At 42.4% G+C, this 20,918-nt stretch overlaps 1 protein-coding gene and 1 non-coding gene across 2 annotated transcripts in view; both read left to right on the top strand.

Annotated features, from left to right (window-relative positions):
• LOC126202982 (nuclear pore complex protein Nup88) overlaps positions 1-3,620 on the top strand; it is a 559,713-nt gene extending 556,093 nt beyond the window's left edge. Inside the window, exon 15 of the mRNA XM_049937171.1 lies at positions 3,389-3,620. Within this exon, the coding sequence (XP_049793128.1) occupies positions 3,389-3,452 (64 nt within the window). The 3' untranslated portion in view covers positions 3,453-3,620. The remainder of the gene's footprint in view (positions 1-3,388) is intronic.
• Positions 3,621-13,089: 9,469 nt separating this feature from the next.
• Trnat-ugu (transfer RNA threonine (anticodon UGU)) lies at positions 13,090-13,164 on the top strand. The gene has a single exon. It is a non-coding gene; the product is annotated as a tRNA-Thr (tRNA).
• The last annotated feature ends 7,754 nt before the right edge of the window (positions 13,165-20,918 follow it).

The following is a 20,918-nucleotide window of genomic DNA, read 5'->3' as shown; positions in this document are numbered from 1 at the left end:
TCATTATACGGAGTAGGTGTGTTCCATGGATCACCACACATACCAAATTCATGTAAATCAATAGTTATTTTATGTGTAAAATATGGGGTTAGGGTATCATTTACTCCCTGTTAAGTTTAACATAAGAGTCATACCTTCAAGCAGGTGTTCGTCAGCCAGGCGAGAGGTAATGCAGCTCTGTAACACTCGTCATGCTGACATGATTCTCATGTGGCATCACTGACACATTGCTATCTAGGTCCATCTGTTGTCCAGTGTTTGCTCTCGTTTTTGGTTTCAGTAAAACCCAATTTCATTTCAGGCATATGTCAATTTTTACATCTCTTCTTACATTGTTCCATGAATTAATGTATTTCCAAATGTTAACTGGCTTTTGGGTCACCCTGCTTGCACATAAATTCATGAGTGTCATGTTATCATGTGAGGATTTCCAATTGACAGTTCTTCCTTACGACTGTAAGTATTAATTTTATTACACAAAGAGCACATGTGAAATAAAGACAGTACGAAGAATGAAAATCAGAAATTTTTTTAATGTGATTGAAGTTTCATCAGTGACATCATTACATAGAACACTCTCAGTTTACTTGTTATGTCAAATCTGGATGAAATCTCAAGCTTTCAGTTAAATCTTCCATCACCTTCACAGTCTCACCATCAGTGCAGACGGGATGTAATGATGATGTACGCTGACCAATCACAAGCCATCTATGGGCTACATATGGTCACAGCAACATAAGCTGTGAGAGTCTTTTGTTCCTATTTCCCTGCCACCACCTCAGCCGAGCTCACTGCAGTGTTAAAGTCAAGCACCATTGTTAACATGTGATAATTGTGTGTGTGTGTGTGGTTTTTTCCACAACATCTGAAAAAAGTCATTGTCTAGAAGTTAAGCAGTTTATCATTCATTCTATGCACCTCTCTCTCTTTTCTACACTCCTGGAAATGGAAAAAAGAACACATTGACACCGGTGTGTCAGACCCACCATACTTGCTCCGGACACTGCGAGAGGGCTGTACAAGCAATGATCACACGCACGGCACAGCGGACACACCAGGAACCGCGGTGTTGGCCGTCGAATGGCGCTAGCTGCGCAGCATTTGTGCACCGCCGCCGTCAGTGTCAGCCAGTTTGCCGTGGCATACGGAGCTCCATCGCAGTCTTTAACACTGGTAGCATGCCGCGACAGCGTGGACGTGAACCGTATGTGCAGTTGACGGACTTTGAGCGAGGGCGTATAGTGGGCATGTGGGAGGCCGGGTGGACGTACCACCGAATTGCTCAACACGTGGGGCGTGAGGTCTCCACAGTACATCGATGTTGTCGCCAGTGGTCGGCGGAAGGTGCACGTGCCCGTCGACCTGGGACCGGACCGCAGCGACGCACGGATGCACGCCAAGACCGTAGGATCCTACGCAGTGCCGTAGGGGACTGCACCGCCACTTCCCAGCAAATTAGGGACACTGTTGCTCCTGGGGTATCGGCGAGAACCATTCGCAACCGTCTCCATGAAGCTGGGCTACGGTCCCGCACACCGTTAGGCCGTCTTCCGCTCACGCCCCAACATCGTGCAGCCCGCCTCCAGTGGTGTCGCGACAGGCGCGAATGGAGACGTGTCGTCTTCAGCGATGAGAGTCGCTTCTGCCTTGGTGCCAATGATGGTCGTATGCGTGTTTGGCGCCGTGCAGGTGAGCGCCACAATCAGGACTGCATACGACCGAGGCACACAGGGCCAACACCCGGCATCATGGTGTGGGGAGCGATCTCCTACACTGGCCGTACACCACTGGTGATCGTCGAGGGGACACTGAATAGTGCACGGTACATCCAAACCGTCATCGAACCCATCGTTCTACCATTCCTAGACCGGCAAGGGAACTTGCTGTTCCAACAGGACAATGCACGTCCGCATGTATCCCGTGCCACCCAACGTGCTCTAGAAGGTGTAAGTCAACTACCCTGGCCAGCAAGATCTCCGGATCTGTCCCCCATTGAGCATGTTTGGGACTGGATGAAGCGTCGTCTCACGCGGTCTGCACGTCCAGCACGAACGCTGGTCCAACCGAGGCGCCAGGTGGAAATGGCATGGCAAGCCGTTCCACAGGACTACATCCAGCATCTCTACGATCGTCTCCATGGGAGAATAGCAGCCTGCATTGCTGCGAAAGGTGGATATACACTGTACTAGTGCCGACATTGTGCATGCTCTGTTGCCTGTGTCTATGTGCCTGTGGTTCTGTCGGTGTGATCATGTGATGTATCTGACCCCAGGACTGTGTCAATAAAGTTTCCCCTTCCTGGGACAATGAATTCACGGTGTTCTTATTTCAATTTCCAGGAGTGTATTAGGAGTGAGTGTGTGTTTAAAAATGTTCATTTCATCCCTATTATCATGAAAGGAGTGTCTGGTGCTGCAGTCCACATTCTTCAGACAAGATAGGTCCCATGGGAATTCACTATATAATGTAATTACATCTCAGTAGTTTATGGAAAGAAACCAGCAACTCCCACATTAATTTCCCACACTCCTCTGCTTGTGAAATATTTGCTGGAGGAAAGTTGCCAGCATCACTTAGATACCCAAGGCAACATTAAATAGTTTCACCTCCAGAAAGCTTTGTGTGCACGAAAATAATTATAATTGCCCTATGCACTCATCAAACACTGGTATCACATGTCTGCCAGTCCCTCTAGGCCACCACAACTAACAGCTGCCAAAGCAATCTCATTGTTTTTACATCTAATGCGTATCTTCTTATGTTTCATTTCAGAACATACCCCTGTAGCTGCTCTATAATATATACGTAGAGACAGACGAGGTTATTACAGCTTGATGTGATTCACCTTTCATTGAGTCGAGTGGTAGGAGACAACTGCTAGCCAAGCATAGTTCTTGCTTGAGAGCCAGGTGTCTGCTGTGTTGCCTGTGTCGTGCACAAATGCAGATCCTTGTCAAGCTTGGCTGGCTGCATGCTAGCAACACTGCTTCCTGCTATAGCAGTCTGTCTGTCAAAAAGTTGTTTTATTCCAAGCAGAAATGTGTGACCTATTTTGTAGCTGACTCCGTTTTTCCCTTCCTTTATTCAGAAGACAGCGAAGTTACTGTTATTGATAAGTGTAAAATTTGACCATATCATTAGCTTAATGAACAAATACAAAAAAATGTAAATCAATAAAAGAGAGAGCTTTAGCCTGATTTTCAAGTAAATGTACTAGAAAAATAATAGATTGTTCAGTGTATTAGCTTTTCATTATTAATTAATTACCTTCAGATACTAAATAATGCAGTTCAGTTACCTTTCTTTGACAATGTTTTTGTGTGAGCAGATGGAATTTATTATTATACTATCTGAGTTTGGCTCATTGGACACTTTGTTTTCATTACAGGGAAGATAGCATTGGAGAACTAGTCAAGACGATTAATTTTATCAAGAAGGAACTGAATACATGATTGCTAGTTTTCACTGTTAATGAAATTTCTGTGGTGTGCAAAGAATTGCTGTGAAAATATTTATTTTAGTACTAATAGTATGTTGTGTGGTTGAAAGCATTACTAAAGTGCAACGTATTTCGTATTTTGTATGGCACACTGATTTTGTACCAATTGTATTAAATTATTTTTCTAAGAAATAAAATGCAGTTGTTTTGTTTTGTGAAAGCAAATGTTCTTGGCTGCTTCTTTTCTCAGACACAGTGAAATGTGGACAAATACTTTCGAAGTGTCTTGCAAATGAGTCACATTGTACCTAGCTTTTTTTCTGTATTACAGGTATACCATCTTCTGTATTCATTTTTTTTCTTTCTATCCTGTTCAGTAAATTACACAAAGACATGATAATGCATTGTCACATAACTCAGATAACTCCCTAATAGCCATATTGAAGTGATAAAGTCTGAATTTGTAAAAGGAAGAATGCTGTCATGGAGTAAAAACTTAAATATTAATCTGAGACATTGAATGGCTGGATATTCTGTTCCGGCCATATTTTTGTACAGAGTGGAGACGTGTGCCTTCAAAATAAATTTCTTGGCTTCTATTTAAATGTGCTCCACTGCGGAATGTTCATTTTCCTTGGACTGATCATCTTGCTAATAAGGACTCCTTTGACCATCAAGAACGGCAAGAGAATTAATTTCAGTTGTAAAATGTACATCTTGGCCATGTAATACTATTCTTATCCAAGACATAAGTTACAAGTAACTGTCATGACATGATAATTTAAATTCTACTACAGAAGTTAAAACAACCTCTTCAGGGTTGCCAAATACAGTTTGGTCCAAAGGTATAAAAAAAGAGTATCTTTGCAAATGATTTTCCATTTTGCACTGATAATGCAGTGATGCTGGTGTCATATCAAACCCAATAGAGGTGCAACAACAGAAGGAACATCAGATTTAATACAAGCATTCAGAGGAATTACTTTATGTAAAACTGCATATTCACAATGCATGGATTTGCATTTTGACCAGTAGTTGAATTGGAAATTATGTATTATAGATCTGAAATGCTCAAGTTCAATGACATATTCTCTGTGCATGACTGTTTATTTTTCTATTAAAAGTATCTGAAAGTTGGCTTACTTTGCATTCTCCTTTACCATACTAAGACAGAAAAAAATTTCTGCAGCACTTCTGCATTAGACTCGAAGTATTCCTTACAAGGAAACGTTGTGCAAAGATATCATCTAGAGTCCACCCTAAAACCTCATATAAACAGCTACTTAAACAAAAAAATCTAGCAGAGGTTGAAAATACCACTTCAGTTGTACATTCCTCCAACAGGATTGTTTGTTGTAAAAAAATCTAACCTAACAACAACAGCCTGACAATACATTTAAAAAATATAAAATTATGATACTGGATTGCTGACCAGCACTTATCTTTAGGAGAAATGCCATTACAATCAATGGACATATTTAAAAGGGCATACACTATCCTAGTTTTTGAAACTAATAGTTCCGTGTCCTTCCTCAGGAAAGAGAGAGGATAGATTGGGGAACTGACTGTCATCTGACAAAACAAAATACAACGCTTGTGTGGCGATTGCCAGAACTACAAACTATTACACTACCAAAGATGAGACAACTCCGTCAGTTAGTTTGCCAGTTATGGACTTTTAAACAGTGGATACATTTTTTTGGACTCCTCTGTACATAAATGATGTTGAGCATAACATTTGAAGCTGCATGGCACTTTATGGATGATGCTGCCGGATATGGAAACACTATGAAATTGTAGCAAAATGCAGGAGGACTTGTTGAGGATTGACACTTGGTACAGGGATTGGTAATTAACCCAGTGTAAACAAATGTAACATAATGAGCATTAATAGGTGGGGGTACAACAAAGAAACAGTACTTTATGATTTCCATATAGTTGTTGGAAACCATTGCATGCATTAAATATGTGGGAGTACAGAGTGATTTAAAGTAGAGTCACCATATAACACTAATCATGGAAAAGGCAGACTACAATATAGATGATATGTGACACAGTGTGGTTTACTGCTAAAATTTCAAAAGCGTATGTTCCTAGAAGGATCAACCAACTTCCTCCTAAGTATATCTTGAGATGGTGTTAAGAGTACAGAGTTTCAGTGTGATATGATATGGAGTCCTGCCAACTGTCAGTCTTCCTGCACACCTTTCACAACTGGAACAAGAAAGGGGGGTGGGGGGAGGATTAACCAAGCACTCTCTGACATATGGCATAAGTTCATAAGGTGACTGGGAGAGTAAAAACACAGATGTATGTTGAAGCAGAGACTCACTCACAAATGGTGTCAGCTCACTAACTACTGCTCCTCTTCTATCTTTAGTGTATACACATACAAGTATAAACATGTAAATGCTCATCTGCACTGGTGTGGTAACACTGGGTGTGGAGACGGCAAAGTGGAGTGTACAATGTTGGGATGCAGAGGAGTGGGCTAAAAAATGACCAGAGAGGAAAGGTTGAAGGCAAGGGAATGGAAAGAGGGTGGCTGAAAATAGGACTGTTAAAGGCTCAGTCTGGGGGGGGGGGGTGTTGCAGGATGGTAGGATATGTTAAGGATGTCTGAAAGATAGTTCACACCCATTCCATTCAAAGGACCTGATGCAGGGGGGAGGGGGTGGAGGGGTATCCAAATGGCATGGGTGCTGAAATATTTGTTGAACTTATAGATGTTATGTGCAACGTGTGGAGCTATAGAGTGGTTGAGTTTGTGGTTAGCCACAAATTGGTGGCGGCCTTTCACGAGAGTGGAAATCTGGTTAGCTGTAACATCCATATAAACATCTCCACAGTAACTATATCACAGCTGGTGGATGACTTGTCTGCTTTCACACGTCACCTTGCCCCTGCTGGGCTATAAACTTACTTTGAGGACACTTGGTGCCCAAGATTTGGAACAGGAGTGAATATAAGAATCCACTAGGATATTGTATAATTTTGGATAAATGGTGTAATACCACTTTGGGAGTGGAGACAATATCTTTTGTGGGTATTCCTCAATAATAGGCATGACAAGAATTTGTGAAAGCTGTGGGGAATGTGAGCCACAATCAGTGGCTGGATAGTAGTGGAAACAGGAAATCTGTTTATGTGCTGCTGGACAGTGTGTTGTCATCACTAACAGTTCTACCAAGATTGTCAACAATTTAGATAACTCCTGCTTTTCACTGCAGATGCAGTGTCCATGGGTACCAGGCTAATATGATGAAGGTATTTTTTGAAATGGGAAGGGTTTCAGTTATCGGAATGGATATTATGGTGAGATGTTGCTGTCTAACAGGGATGATTTCTATGAATTCTCTCGGTACACAGTATAGTCTGTTACTAAACTCGTGAACAAGCAGTCACATGACAAGGTGCTTTTACAAGCTGTTTCACAATGTTGCACTGGCCCTTCTGTGACATGCACTTTAAATTAGCAGTGGCACAATGTGCAGATACATATGGGCAGAATTTGTTTTTAAATAAGTGAGTCAATACTGTATGGCATGTAGAAGACAGTTCCCTTCTTATGAAACATAGTGTTGTAAAGTAAATTACATTAATGTAGAATTGAAAGTCATCCATCAGGATTCATTCGTCTACTGTAAATATGGAACAGAATGAGTGTTCATCTGAACACAAGTTCATGTACCATCTCCTTTTAAACTGATGGATATATTTCAATAGGATTTTCAATAAAATAATCTGTAGAATTAAAGGCTTATTCCTTTGTTGTGTTTCCTCTAAGAGGGAAAAGTTTCCTTTGATGAGCTGCACTGTGTTGAAATGCAATAATTCTTTCTATACGAAGAGTGTTAAAAACATGGAAAAATGGTAATTTCACATACTGTGTAAGTCCAATTTGCACAACTTTTTGTCACTGAGTTAGTAAATAAGTTTTAAAAGTATTTATTCAAAATTAGGCATATCAGATATTTAGTCTTATTGTCACTATCAGAAAGTTTAAACATGTTTTGGTAGTTTCAATGATTATTTATTTTATATAGAAATGGATCATAGAATTTGTATTTAATTTTGCGATAAGAAGGGAATATAGTTTATCAAAGTTTTAGAACTGTTACATATTGCTTTTTCTGAGTCTGTTATGAATAAATGGCTTATGAGTGGTTTAAGCATTACAAAGGAGGTCATGAAGACATTGGAGGTGACAAGCACCATGGACACTCCAGCATATGAGCCAATGAAATTGTGGAAAAAGGTAAAGAAATGATTATGATCGATCACCAAATTACATTCAGGGAAGTGGTTGATGATGTTTGCATATCAGCTTGTGACGAAGCAAGCTGGAATAATTTTAATTTCCCTCTTGTTTTACCATCTGCCTCCTTAGAAGTCATGAGGCTTTTTGAAGGTTAAACAATAGTGCATTGGTCAAATAACTGTGTAATATTGGGGGTTGTGAAAAGTTAAAATAAAAGACAGTCAAACGCAAGCGTGCCTCTGTTGTCTACACCATTTAAAGCAATCTGTGTTGTACTTCCACAACCCATTTTTCAGCCAGTGTAGCAACGCAGTACGTCAACACCAAGGACAACAAACGAAGAAATAAATAAAGCATGCGAGCACTGCATCAAGCTGCCTCGTGCCATGAAATTGTTTCAGATGTTTTGGGTAAATTTTGTATCAAAATTGTTGAATTTATGACAGAAACAGAGATTAATACAAGTTACTCAGGAGTCACTAGATGAAATCAAGAACAATGCAGAACTACTAAATTGGATCATAACAGATGATGAAATGTGAGTTTATGGATATGATGTTGAAAATAGAGCTCAATCGACCCAGTGGAAGTATTTTGGATTGTTAACACTGAAAAATGTTTGAAAAGTGCAGTCAAATGAGAAGCTTATCCTCATTGTGTTCTTCAATTTGAAAAGTATAGCTCTTGCTACAACGTAAAATGATCCACCCAAGTTTCACAGTTACAAAAAAAACTGTCTTTCTCCCTCAATTTCCTTATTTGTGTCAACTGTTTGCATTGCCAGTCAGTTACATCAGTTATGTCATAGATGTCGTCCTCATTAATCCTATCCCATAGAGAGTCTTGTGCAAAACACCCTTGTGCCGAGGAAAATGTATTTTTTATTTTACTGAAATAAGTAATTTGCAGAATATCACCACTATTTTGTTATTTATGTAAAAGTCCTCCACCATTTATCAAATTACCATTTTTTTTTATAGCTGTCTGTAACAAACGGTTTTCTCTCAAAATTCTCAAATCTCTTATTTTTAGCAATCCCATTAAACCATACAGTTTATATTTGTCTTCCTTTCCAATATGTCCTGTTGTGGCAAGGCTGACTTTTGTATACTAAATTGCAGTGCTTTTATTGGGACTGGCAATATTATCCAACAGTTCTTTTTGTGTCAGCTCTTTAATACAAGTTGTGGTCACATTAGAGATGACCAAACACTCTTTACTCTGCAAGTATCTCTTCTTCATATTGTAACAATATGAGAGAAGGAAAGTTGCCACTCACCATATAGCAGAGATGCTGAGCCGTGATAGGCACAATAAAAAGATTCAGACAATCATAGCTTTTGGCCATTAAGGCCTTTGTCAACAGTAGACACACATACACACACGTGCACACACACACTCATGCAAGCACAACTTGCACACACATCTGCAGTCTCAGAGAGCTGAAACTACACTGCGAGCGGCAGCACCAGTGCATGATGGGAGTGGTGACTGGGTGGGGGTAAGGAGGAGGCTGGGGTGGGGAGGGGGAGGGATAGTATGGTGGGAGTGGCAGACAGTGAAGTGTTGCAGTTTAGACGGAGAGTAGGAGAGAAGGTGCAGAGGGGGGAGGGGGTAAGTACTGGAAAGGAGAGAAATAAAAATGAAATTAAAAGACGGTGTGGCAGTGAAATGATGGCTGTGTAGTGCTGGAATGGGTACTGGGAGGGGGCTGGATGGGTGAGGACAGTGACTAACGAAGGTTGAGGCCAGGAGGGTCACAGGAATGTAGGATGTATTGCAGGGAAAGTTCCCACTAGCGCAACTCAGAAAAGCTTGTGTTGCTGGGAAGAATCCATATGGCACAGTCTGTAAAGCAGTCATTGAGATGAGGGGTATCATGTTTGGCAGCGTGTTCAGCTACAGGGTGGTCCACTTGTTTTTTGGCCAGTTTGTCAGTGGCCATTCACACGGACAGACAGCTTGTTGGTTGTCATGCCTACATAGATGTGATAGGTAATGTTAGTGAGCAGACTGGAGTAGGTGGTGGTAGATGTGTGGGACAGGTCTTGCATCTAGGTCTATTACAGGGGTATGAGCCATGATGCAAAGGACTGGGAGCAGGGATTGTGTAAGGATGGACGAGTATATTGTGTAGGTTCATTGGACGGTGGAATACCACGGTAGGAGGGGTGAGAAGGATAGTGGGTAGGACATTTCTCATTTCAGGGCACAACGAGAGGTAATCGAAACCCTGGCAGAGAACGTAATTCAGTTGCTCCAGTCCTGGATGGTACTGAGTTACGAGGGGAATGCTCCTCTGCGGCCGGACTGGGGGACTTTGGGAGGTGGTGGGAGACGGGAAAGATAAGGCACGGGAGATTAGTTTTTGTACAAGGATGGGAGAATAATCACGGTCACTGAAGGCTTCAGTGAGACCCTCGGTATATTTAGAGAGGGCCTGCTCGTCACTGCAGATGCGATGACCACAGGTGGCTAGGCTGTACGGAAGGGACTTCTTGGTATGAAATGGGTGGCAGCTGTCGAAGTGGAGGTATTGCTGGTGGTTAGTAGGTTTGATATGGATGGAGGTACTGATGTGGCCATCTCTGAGGTGGAATCAACATCTAGGAAGGTGGCTTGTTGGGTTGAGTAGGACCAGGTGAAGCAAATGGGGGAGAAGTTGTTGAGGTTCTGGTGGAATGTGAATAAGGTGTCCTCACCTTCAATCCAGATAGCAAAAATGTCATCAATGAATCTGAACCAGGTGAGGGGTTTAGGATTCTAGGTTTTTAGGAAGGATTCCTTTAGATGGCCCATGAATAGGTCAGCGTAGGATGGTGCCATGCGGGTGCCCACAGCCATACCACGAATTTGTTTGTAGGTAATGCCTTCAAAGGAGAAGCAATTGTGGGTGAGGATATAGTTGGTCATGGAGACTAGGAAGTAGGTTGTTGGTTTGGAATCCACAGGGTGTCTGGAAAGGTAGTGTCTGATAGCAGTAAGGCCATGGGCATTAGGAATGTTAGTGTACAGGGAGGTAGCGTCAATAGTGACGAGCAGGGCACCGTGTGGTAAAGGGAGAGGAACTGTGGAGAGTCGGTCGAGGAAATGGTTGGTATCTTTTATATAGGAGGATAGGTTCTGGGTAATACCGGTAGGTTGAAGGTGTTGGTCTACGAGAGCAGAGATTCTCTCAGTGGGGGCACAGTAACCGGCCACAATGGGGCGTCCTGGGTGGTTGGGTTTATGGACTTTAGGAAGCATGTAGAAGGTGGGAGTGTGGGGAGTGGTTGGGGTAAGTAGAGAGATGGACTCTGGGGAGAGGTTCTGGGATGGGCCTAAGGATTTGAGTAGTGACTGGAGATCCTACGGTGGTGGATCCTTTGTCTGCAGGTGGGATTATAAGATCGGGATCAGTTTTTAGATGGTGGACTGCGTAACCCTCCTGGTCTCAACCTTCGTTAGTCACTCACTGTCCTCACCCATCCAGCCCCCTCCCTGTTCCCATTCCAGCACTACACAGCCATCATTTCACTGCCACACCCAGTCTTTTAATTTCTTTTATTTTTATTTCTCTCCTTTCCGCTTCTTACCTCCTCCCCCCTCCGCACCTTCTCTCCTACTCTCCGTCTAAACTGCAACACTTCACTGTCTGCCACTCCCAATATATTATCCCTCCTCCTCCCCACCCCAGCCTCCTCCTTACCCCCATCCAGTCGCCACTCCCATCATGCACTGGTGCTGCCGCTCGCAGTGTAGTTTCAGCTCTCTGAGACTGAAGATGTGTGTGCAAGTTGCACTTGCGTGAGTGTGTGTGTGCATGTGTGTATGTGTGTGTACTGCTGACAAAGGCCTTAATGGCCGAAAGCTGATTGTGTGAATCTTTTTGTTGTACCTATCGCGGCTCAGCATCTCCGCTATATGGTGAGTAGCAACTTTCCTTCTCTCGTATTGATACATTCCATCCTGGATTTCCAATTGTTTGATCTTCTTCATATGGTGCACATTTTTCAGCAATGTAGTATGCTTATCCATCACTAAATATACAAACTGAGCTGACTGATGCTGGTAACTAAAATCACATAACGAGAACCAATGTAATTCACCATACACTACCCTGCGCAGCTAGACATGAAATGGCCAACTGATTTTTAGTGCCCCTGTAGTGCAGTCGCAAGGTTCTTCCAGGAAAGGCCACATCCCCTAACAACAGCACTGCTCTGTTGTGAGTTTACCAATAGTCTGCAACCATTCTGCACGTAATTTGAATGTTATTGAGCCCCACTGGTTGAATTTTGAACAAAGAATATAATGTAGCTTCATTACCCTGTCATTCTGTAAAAAATAAGTACTCCATTGGGTCATATCTTGGAGGTGCTCTGCTAGAACACATTTTGAATGTACAGGAGTTTTATCAGAGCTGATTCTGCCCAGTGGACAGATGTGGCCTCACCTCACTATGTACACCTAGAATTGTTCAGCGCTATCAGAGTCTGGCGAAGATGGGGAGAATTCCTTCAAGTCACAACAGTAGTGAAAAGTGTCGAAGCAATAGGATAGGACAGACATTATCTCAGAATTCTGAGGTTGATATAATGTTATTAGTGTAGTATGTATACGTAATATGTATAACATACATCTGGTAGCAGATATCAACTGCTTCACAATCCCGTGAAGGACAATCCTGTTTCAGAGAGTTAGTGAGCGTACCTACACAACCTCTTGGTTTGTCCTATCTCCTTATCCAGGATCAACCATGACCTTACCACTGATCCTATCCACATTTACTAAATCCTTTACATTTTCCTTTATAGTCCCAACCAACAGGAGAAAGCAATAGGAAACCATTCCAGTGGTACAAAACTGTGAGCATCCAAAGGAATATACACAAGACTGTGACTTGGAACATATAAGGGTTGTGCCAAATCGGAAAATTACAGATTTTGGGAAGGGAATACTAACAAACTAAAATCAAAATACTAGGATTAGCAGAAACTAATTGGAAAGGCAGTGGACATATCAGAAGAGTGAATGACAACACAGTACATTTTAACTATATATGACGGTAGTATCTGTTCCCGAAAGAGCAGTTACCATGGATGACCATGCAGCTTTGCTAGAAATGAAATGATAATTAAATGGACACCCTAGCTGCAAACAGGCGTTGATGTACTTCATTGGGGATATGTTGAAAATGTGTGCCCCGACCGGGACTCGAACCCGGGATCTCCTGCTTACATGGCAGACGCTCTATCCATCTGAGCCACCACGGGCACAGAGGATAGTGCGTCTGCAGGGACTTATCCCTTGCACGCTCCCCGTGAGATCCACATTCCCAACATGTCCACAACACTACATTCGTAGTGCGCCTAATAGATGTTTGCCCTGCAGATGCACTATCCACTGTGCCCGCGGTGGCTCAGTTGGATAGAGCGTCTGCCATGTAAGCAGGAGATCCCGGGTTCGAGTCCCGGTCGGGGCACACATTTCCAACATGTCCCCAATGAAGTGTATCAACGCCTGCTTGCAGCTAGGGTGTCCATTTAATTATCATTTCATTTCTAGCAAAGCTGCATGGTCATCCACGGTAACTGTTCCTTCTGGAACAGATACTACCGTCATATATAGTTAAAAAATACGGCTTCCCGGCCATTGACCTTCTTGTGCGAACGCACACGCTATGCCCGAACTCGTATGGGACTTGGTAGATTAATCTGCCACGAGTACTGAGTATGATGGGCAAACATCTATTAGGCGCCCTACGAATGTAATGGTGTGGACATGTTGGGAATGTGGATCTCACGGGGAGCGTGCAAGGGATAAGTCCCTGCAGACGCACTGTCCTCTGTGCCCGCGGTGGCTCAGATGGATAGAGCGTCTTCCATGTAAACAGGAGATCCCGGGTTCGAGTCCCGGTCGGGGCACACATTTTCAACATGTCCCCAATGAAGTACATCAACGCCTGTTTGCAGCTAGGGTGTCCATTTAATTATCATTACAGTACATTTTTCTAGTAGATGAGATAATTCCATTAATGCTATCACCTTGGAATGCTGCAGTGATTGAATACAAACCTGTCAGCCACCAAATGATACGAGCCAAAATTCAACAGTAGGCCTTCGGACAACTGATTGGCTGGTTACTTTATTAATTGGAAACTTACTCAGGATTGTTGCTAACAGCGATGGTCAAAACTGTAGATCTTGCAAGTTAAATGTCACACAGGCATATGCACCAACTTCAGCAGCTGATCATTAAGATTTGGAAGAGTTTTATGAGTCTCTTTTCAACCATCTTGAATCACTAGCCAAAAAGTACCACAGTGCAAGAACATTTTTAAGCTGAGGTGACTTAGCAGATGAAGTACTTTTCTGTCGAGGTTTAGGCAAAAGGATATTGATTGACTCTTTTCTGTCAGGAAAAAAAGTTTATCACTGACACCTGCTTCCAACAACATCCATGAAGACTTTGCATCTGGAACTTACTGTTATCAGTATGATGATTCTTTGATTAGTCTAAGATGGAAATTAAGCATTGAAAACATTAGGAATCTTCCAGATGCCGACTGGGCTTCTGACAATTAGCCTCTGTGTCTTGAACCAAGAATGAAACTGTCAAAATGTAGAGGTACACCTCCAAAGACAAGAAGACTAGAGCAAATGGCTGAAAATGAAATTTTTCGGAATTGAGTGCAAGAAAAAAATTTCAACCAGTCAAATAATATGACATCCCCAGAGGTATGGAACTTCCTGGAGGGGACATTAGTTAAAACTGCTCAGGAAGCAGTCAAGAGTAGCATAAAAGTGAAGAATGAAAGTAACTGACTTACTGATGAGACCATAAAAAAATCATTGAATACAGAAAAGTTCTGAAGACAAAAGAACTGCCTGGACTGCAAGTTATCTGAGTTAATGCAGAAAAGTTGCTGGAGAGACAAGAATAATTATGTCAGTGAAATGTGAGAGTATTGAGAAATTCTGGGACTGCAATGAGACCAGGAGCATGTTCAGTGTAATAAAGGAATCAACAAGATCCTTCAGATCAAGAATGTGGATTATAGAAAACGAAAATGGCACACCTCTAACCAATATGGAACTAGCAGCTGACTGGTGGAGAAATACTGCAAAAAGTTTTACACGGATAACAGTGGAGAACTTGGCCATGCAAACATTCCAGAAGAGAAGGAACTTAAAATTTTAAAGCAGAAGTTCAAAAAGCTGTAGCTAAATTCAAAAATAATTTGGACTTCACCTTATTACTACCGAAATGATCAAAGTGTCTGGAGATCTAGGTTTGGGGCGTGCATGACACATGTAACAGTGTATGGGGAAATGGAACATGGATAGAAAACTGAACATTGTTGGTAATAACAGCATTGTGAGAAACTACAAAACAATTTCTTTGGTTTCATATGCAAGTAGGATTCTTCTAAATGTCGTCCATTAATGCCTGAGAGTGTACATAGATAAAGAAATACCACCAGAGAAAGCTGGGTTTGTGCATAATAAAGACCGTGGGAGCAGATTCTCAATGGCAGATAGCTAATTCAGAAATGTAGAGAATTCAGTATCCCTTTATTTCTTTGTTTCTTGGACTATAGCAAGACTTTCGACCGTGTTTGATGGAATGTACTGTGGGGTGTACTAGCAGAAATGGGTGTTCCTGGTCACCTTGTTACCCTTATCAGAAATCTGTGTTCTGATAGTAAGGCAGTAATCAGACTAGGAAAGACAATTTCAAGTTATTTTGAACCATGTAAAGGAGTTAGACAATGGTGCATTTTATCATCAGTTCTGTTTAACATCTTGAAGAATATTTTGTGAGAAAAAGTCTTCAAGGCTGGACTGGTGGAATCCATATTGGACGATGAAGAACCAGCAATTAAAGAAGTGCTGATAACACCACTCTGTGTGCAGAATCACTGTTGGAAATGAACAAACTACTGACTATGGTGAAAAGAGAAAGTGAGAAACTTTGGTTGTCAGTGAAAAAGAAAAAACCAAGATCATGATAATTGATAGAGGTGAGTCACAGCCAGCTACTGATGAACTATCAGAGTATGAAATAGTTGACCACTTTGTCTACGTAGGCTCTGTGGTTCAGAAATTGGGTTGTTCTCCACAAGAAATATCCCATAGAATTGCTCTGGGTAGAGATGCTGTATTGCAACTGACAGTGATTTGGAAAGATCAAACTCTAGACTTACTAAATCGAGAGTGGTGAAATCTCTGATGTTTCAGTTTTTCTTTATGGGGCTGAAAAATGGACTACAACTGAAAGGGGCCACAAAAGAATTATTGTTGTTGTGGTCTTCAGTCCAGAGACTGGTTTGGTGCAACTCTCCATGCTACTCTATCCTGTGCAAGCTTCATCATCTCCAAGTAATGACTGCAACCTACATCCTTCTGAATCGGCTTAATGTATTCATCTCTTGGTCTCCCTCTACAATTTTTACCCACCATGCTTCCCTCCAATACTAAATTGATGATCCCTTCAATCCTCAGAACATGTCCTAACAAAACCGATCCCTTCTTCTAGTCAAGTTGTGCCACAAATTCGTCTTCTCCCCAATTCTATTCAGTACCTCCTCATTAGTTACGTGATCTTCCCATCTAATCTTCAGCATTCTTGTGCAGCACCACATTTAGAAAGCTTCTATTCTCTTCTTGTCTAAACTAGTTATTGTCCATGTTTCACTTCCATACATGGTTACACTCCATACAAATACTTTCAGAAATGACTTTCTGACACCTAAATCTATACTCGATGTTAACAAATTTCTCTTCTTCAGAAACGATTTCCTTGCCATTGCCTGTCTACATTTTATATCCTCTCTATTTTGACCATCATCAGTTATTTTGCTCCTCAAATAGCAAAACTCATGTACTACTTTAAGTGTCTCATTTCCTAATCTAATTCCCTTGGCATCACCTTATTTAATTCAACTAAATTCCATTATCTTTATTTTGTTTAGTTGATGTTCATCTCATACCCTCTTTTGAAGATACTGTTCATTATGTTTAACAGCTCTTCCAGGTCCTTTGCTGTCTCTGACAGAATTACAATATCATTGGCAAACTGCAAAGTTTTTATTTCTTCTCCATGGATTTTAATTCCTACTCCAAATTTTTCTTTTCTTTTCTTTCCTTTACCTCTTGCTCAATATACAGACTGAAAAACATCAGGGATAGGCTACAACCCTGTCTCACTCCCTTGTCAACCACTGCTCCCATTTCGTGCCCCTCGACTCTTATAACTGCCATCTGGTTTCTGTACAAACTATAAATAGCCTTGCACTCCCTATATTTGACCCATTCCACCTTCAGAGTATTCCAGTCAACATTGTCAAAAGCTTTCTCTAAGTCTACAAATGCTAGAAACGTAGGTTTGCCTTTCCTTAATCTATCTTCTGAGATAAGTCGTAGGCTCAGTATTGCCTCACGTGTTCAAACATTTCCACGGAATCCAAACTGATCTTTCCCGGAGGTCGGCTTCTACCAGTTTTTCCATTCGTCTGTAAAGAATTCGTGTTAGTATTTTGCAGCTGTGACTTATTAAACTGATAGTTCAGTAATTTTCACAGCTGTCAACACTTGCTTTCTTTGGGATTCGAATTATTACACTCCTGGAAATTGAAATAAGAACACCGTGAATTCATTGTCCCAGGAAGGGGAAACTTTATTGACACATTCCTGGGGTCAGATACATCACATGATCACACTGACAGAACCACAGGCACATAGACACAGGCAACAGAGCATGCACAATGTCGGCACTAGTACAGTGTATATCCACCTTTCGCAGCAATGCAGGCTGCTATTCTCCCATGGAGACGATCGTAGAGATGCTGGATGTAGTCCTGTGGAACGGCTTGCCATTTCCACCTGGCGCCTCAGTTGGACCAGCGTTCGTGCTGGACGTGCAGACCGCGTGAGACGACGCTTCATCCAGTCCCAAACATGCTCAATGGGGGACAGATCCGGAGATCTTGCTGGCCAGGGTAGTTGACTTACACCTTCTAGAGCACGTTGGGTGGCACGGGATACATGCGGACGTGCATTGTCCTGTTGGAACAGCAAGTTCCCTTGCCGGTCTAGGAATGGTAGAACGATGGGTTCGATGACGGTTTGGATGTACCGTGCACTATTCAGTGTCCCCTCGACGATCACCAGTGGTGTACGGCCAGTGTAGGAGATCGCTCCCCACACCATGATGCCGGGTGTTGGCCCTGTGTGCCTCGGTCGTATGCAGTCCTGATTGTGGCGCTCACCTGCACGGCGCCAAACACGCATACGACCATCATTGGCACCAAGGCAGAAGCGACTCTCATCGCTGAAGACGACACGTCTCCATTCGTCCCTCCATTCACGCCTGTCGCGACACCACTGGAGGCGGGCTGCACGATGTTGGGGCGTGAGCGGAAGACGGCCTAACGGTGTGCGGGACCGTAGCCCAGCTTCATGGAGACGGTTGCGAATGGTCCTCGCCGATACCCCAGGAGCAACAGTGTCCCTAATTTGCTGGGAAGTGGCGGTGCGGTCCCCTACGGCACTGCGTAGGATCCTACGGTCTTGGCGTGCATCCGTGCGTCGCTGCGGTCCGGTCCCAGGTCGACGGGCACGTGCACCTTCCGCCGACCACTGGCGACAACATCGATGTACTGTGGAGACCTCACGCCCCACGTGTTGAGCAATTCGGCGGTACGTCCAGCCGGCCTCCCGCATGCCCACTATACGCCCTCGCTCAAAGTCCGTCAACTGCACATACGGTTCACGTCCACGCTGTCGCGGCATGCTACCAGTGTTAAAGACTGCGATGGAGCTCCGTATGCCACGGCAAACTGGCTGACACTGACGGCGGCGGTGCACAAATGCTGCGCAGCTAGCGCCATTCGACGGCCAACACCGCGGTTCCTGGTGTGTCCGCTGTGCCGTGCGTGTGATCATTGCTTGTACAGCCCTCTCGCAGTGTCCGGAGGAAGTATGGAGGGTCTGACACACCGGTGTCAATGTGTTCTTTTTTCCATTTCCAGGAGTGTATATTCTTCTTGAAGCTGAGGTTATTTCGCCTGTCTCATACATCTTGCTCACGATATGGTACGAGTTTTGTCAGGGCTGGCTCTCCCAAAGCTATCAGTAGTTCTAATGGAATGTTGTAAACTCCCGGGGCCTTGTTTCGAATTATGTCTTTCAGTGCTCTGTCAAACTCTTCACACAGTATCATATCTCCCATTTCATCTTCATCTATGTCCTCTTCCATTTCCTTAATATTGCCCTCAACTACATCTCCTGTTTATAGACCCTCAGTATACCACTTATACCTTTCTGCCTTCCCTTCTTTGCTTAGAACTAGTTTTCCATCTGAGCTCTTGATATTCGTACAAGTGTTCTCTTCTCTCCAAAGGTCTCATTAATTTTCCTGTAGGCAGTATCTATCTTACCCCTAGTGATATATGCCTTTACGTCCCTACACTTGTCCTGTAGCCATACCTGCATAGGCATTTTGCACTTCCTGTCAATCTCATTTTTGAGATGTTTGTATTCCTTTTTGCCTGCTTCATTTACTGCATTTTTATATTTTCTCCTTTCATCAATTAAATTCAAAATCTCTTCTGTAACAGAAGGATTTCTACTAGCCCTCATGTTTTTACCCACTTGATTCTCTGCTGCCTCCTCTATATCATCTCCGAAAGCCACCCATTCCTCTTCTACTGTATTTATTTCCCCCATTGTAGTCAATTGTTCCCTAATACTCTCTCTGAAACATGCTACAACCACCGGTTCTTTCAGTTTATCCAGGTCCCATCTCCTTAACATATCATGGTGCATCACATTATACACGCTGTTGCATTCGCTATGCAACTGAAGGGTGTAGTTTGACAGAAATGATGAGCTGTTTAAATTTGAATCTGTTAAATATTTTGTGGAGATAGTGTGACATTGTTTTTGTGTTATTGGGTTAGTGTAAACTCTGTGAGGTGACAATTTGCCTAGCTGAGTAGCAGATCTACAATTTGAGGAAAATGGAAGACCCGATAGTCAAACAGAATATACAAACAGATCTCAAGCAACAATGTCAGTTTAGAATTGAACAAACTACAGAATATTGTACAGCAAATAAAAGAAAAGTACATGAAACCAGAGAGAAAGAAGAGAAAGTCATGGATGACAGATGAGATGCTGAATCTAATGGAGGAAAGGAGATTAAATAAAGGCAATCCAATGGAATACAGGAAGATAAATATGAACATCAGAAGGAAAGTAAGGGAGGGAAAAGAAAATGAAAAAGTGGAGCAATGCAAGGAAATCAAGTTTTATCAAAGTAAATATGATAGAAATGAGTATGAACAGTCACAGCTTCAATAAGTGTCCTTTTATATATATATATATATATAAGGTTACCAGATTCGGTCTGTTTTAGACCATCTTCAGACACACACCATGATGGCAGATGGTGGCTGTGAACAGAGCAGGGACTACACCTCCTTGAATGCTAACTGCAGTTAGCATTTGTGGAAGTGTGGCACCTGCTCCATTCACAGCCACCTTCTACCATCATGGTGTGAGTCTGAAGATGGTCTAAAACAGACTGAAACCAGTCACCTTACAAAGCAGGGAACTTGATGGAGGAATTACAAGACATGGAAAAAATACATAGAAAATTTATTTCATGGCACTAGATGTGCTTTTAATTCAAGTACAAATGAAATAAGTCGCACAGATATACTACAAGTAGAGGTTCAAACAGCCATCAGTCAGATGAAGGATGGAAAGACTGTGGGACCAGATAAAGAGAAGCAGAGTTCTTAAAATTTTAGAAACCATTCTTGATTGGAGCACAGTGATCTGCATAAAATGCTAAAAATCAATAAAAACAATCTCAATCATGTTTTCAGAATTTTTATTTGCTAGCAGCCGGTTTCAGCCCTTTCCTCAGACCATCTTCAGGCTTATCACTGCCATTACAGCTGCTGGAGGTGGCAGACGGAGGGAGATCCATATAAGTGCAGTTACAATACTATGGGTCTCGCTCTGTCTGCCACCACCAGCAGCCATAATGGCGGTAATAAGCTGGAGGGTGGTCTGAGGAAAGGGCTAAAAGTGGTTGGTAGAAAATTAAAAAACTGAAAACATATTCAAGACTGTTTTTATTGATTTTTAGAGTTCTTAAAATTGATGGATGAAAATCATGTAAAATAAGGGAAATTTTCAATCAAATTTATGTGTATGGAAACAT

Source organism: Schistocerca nitens, chromosome 9 (assembly GCF_023898315.1).
Source record: "Schistocerca nitens isolate TAMUIC-IGC-003100 chromosome 9, iqSchNite1.1, whole genome shotgun sequence".
Taxonomy (NCBI): Eukaryota; Metazoa; Arthropoda; class Insecta; order Orthoptera; family Acrididae; genus Schistocerca; species Schistocerca nitens.
This window is presented reverse-complemented; position numbering and strand designations above follow the sequence as displayed.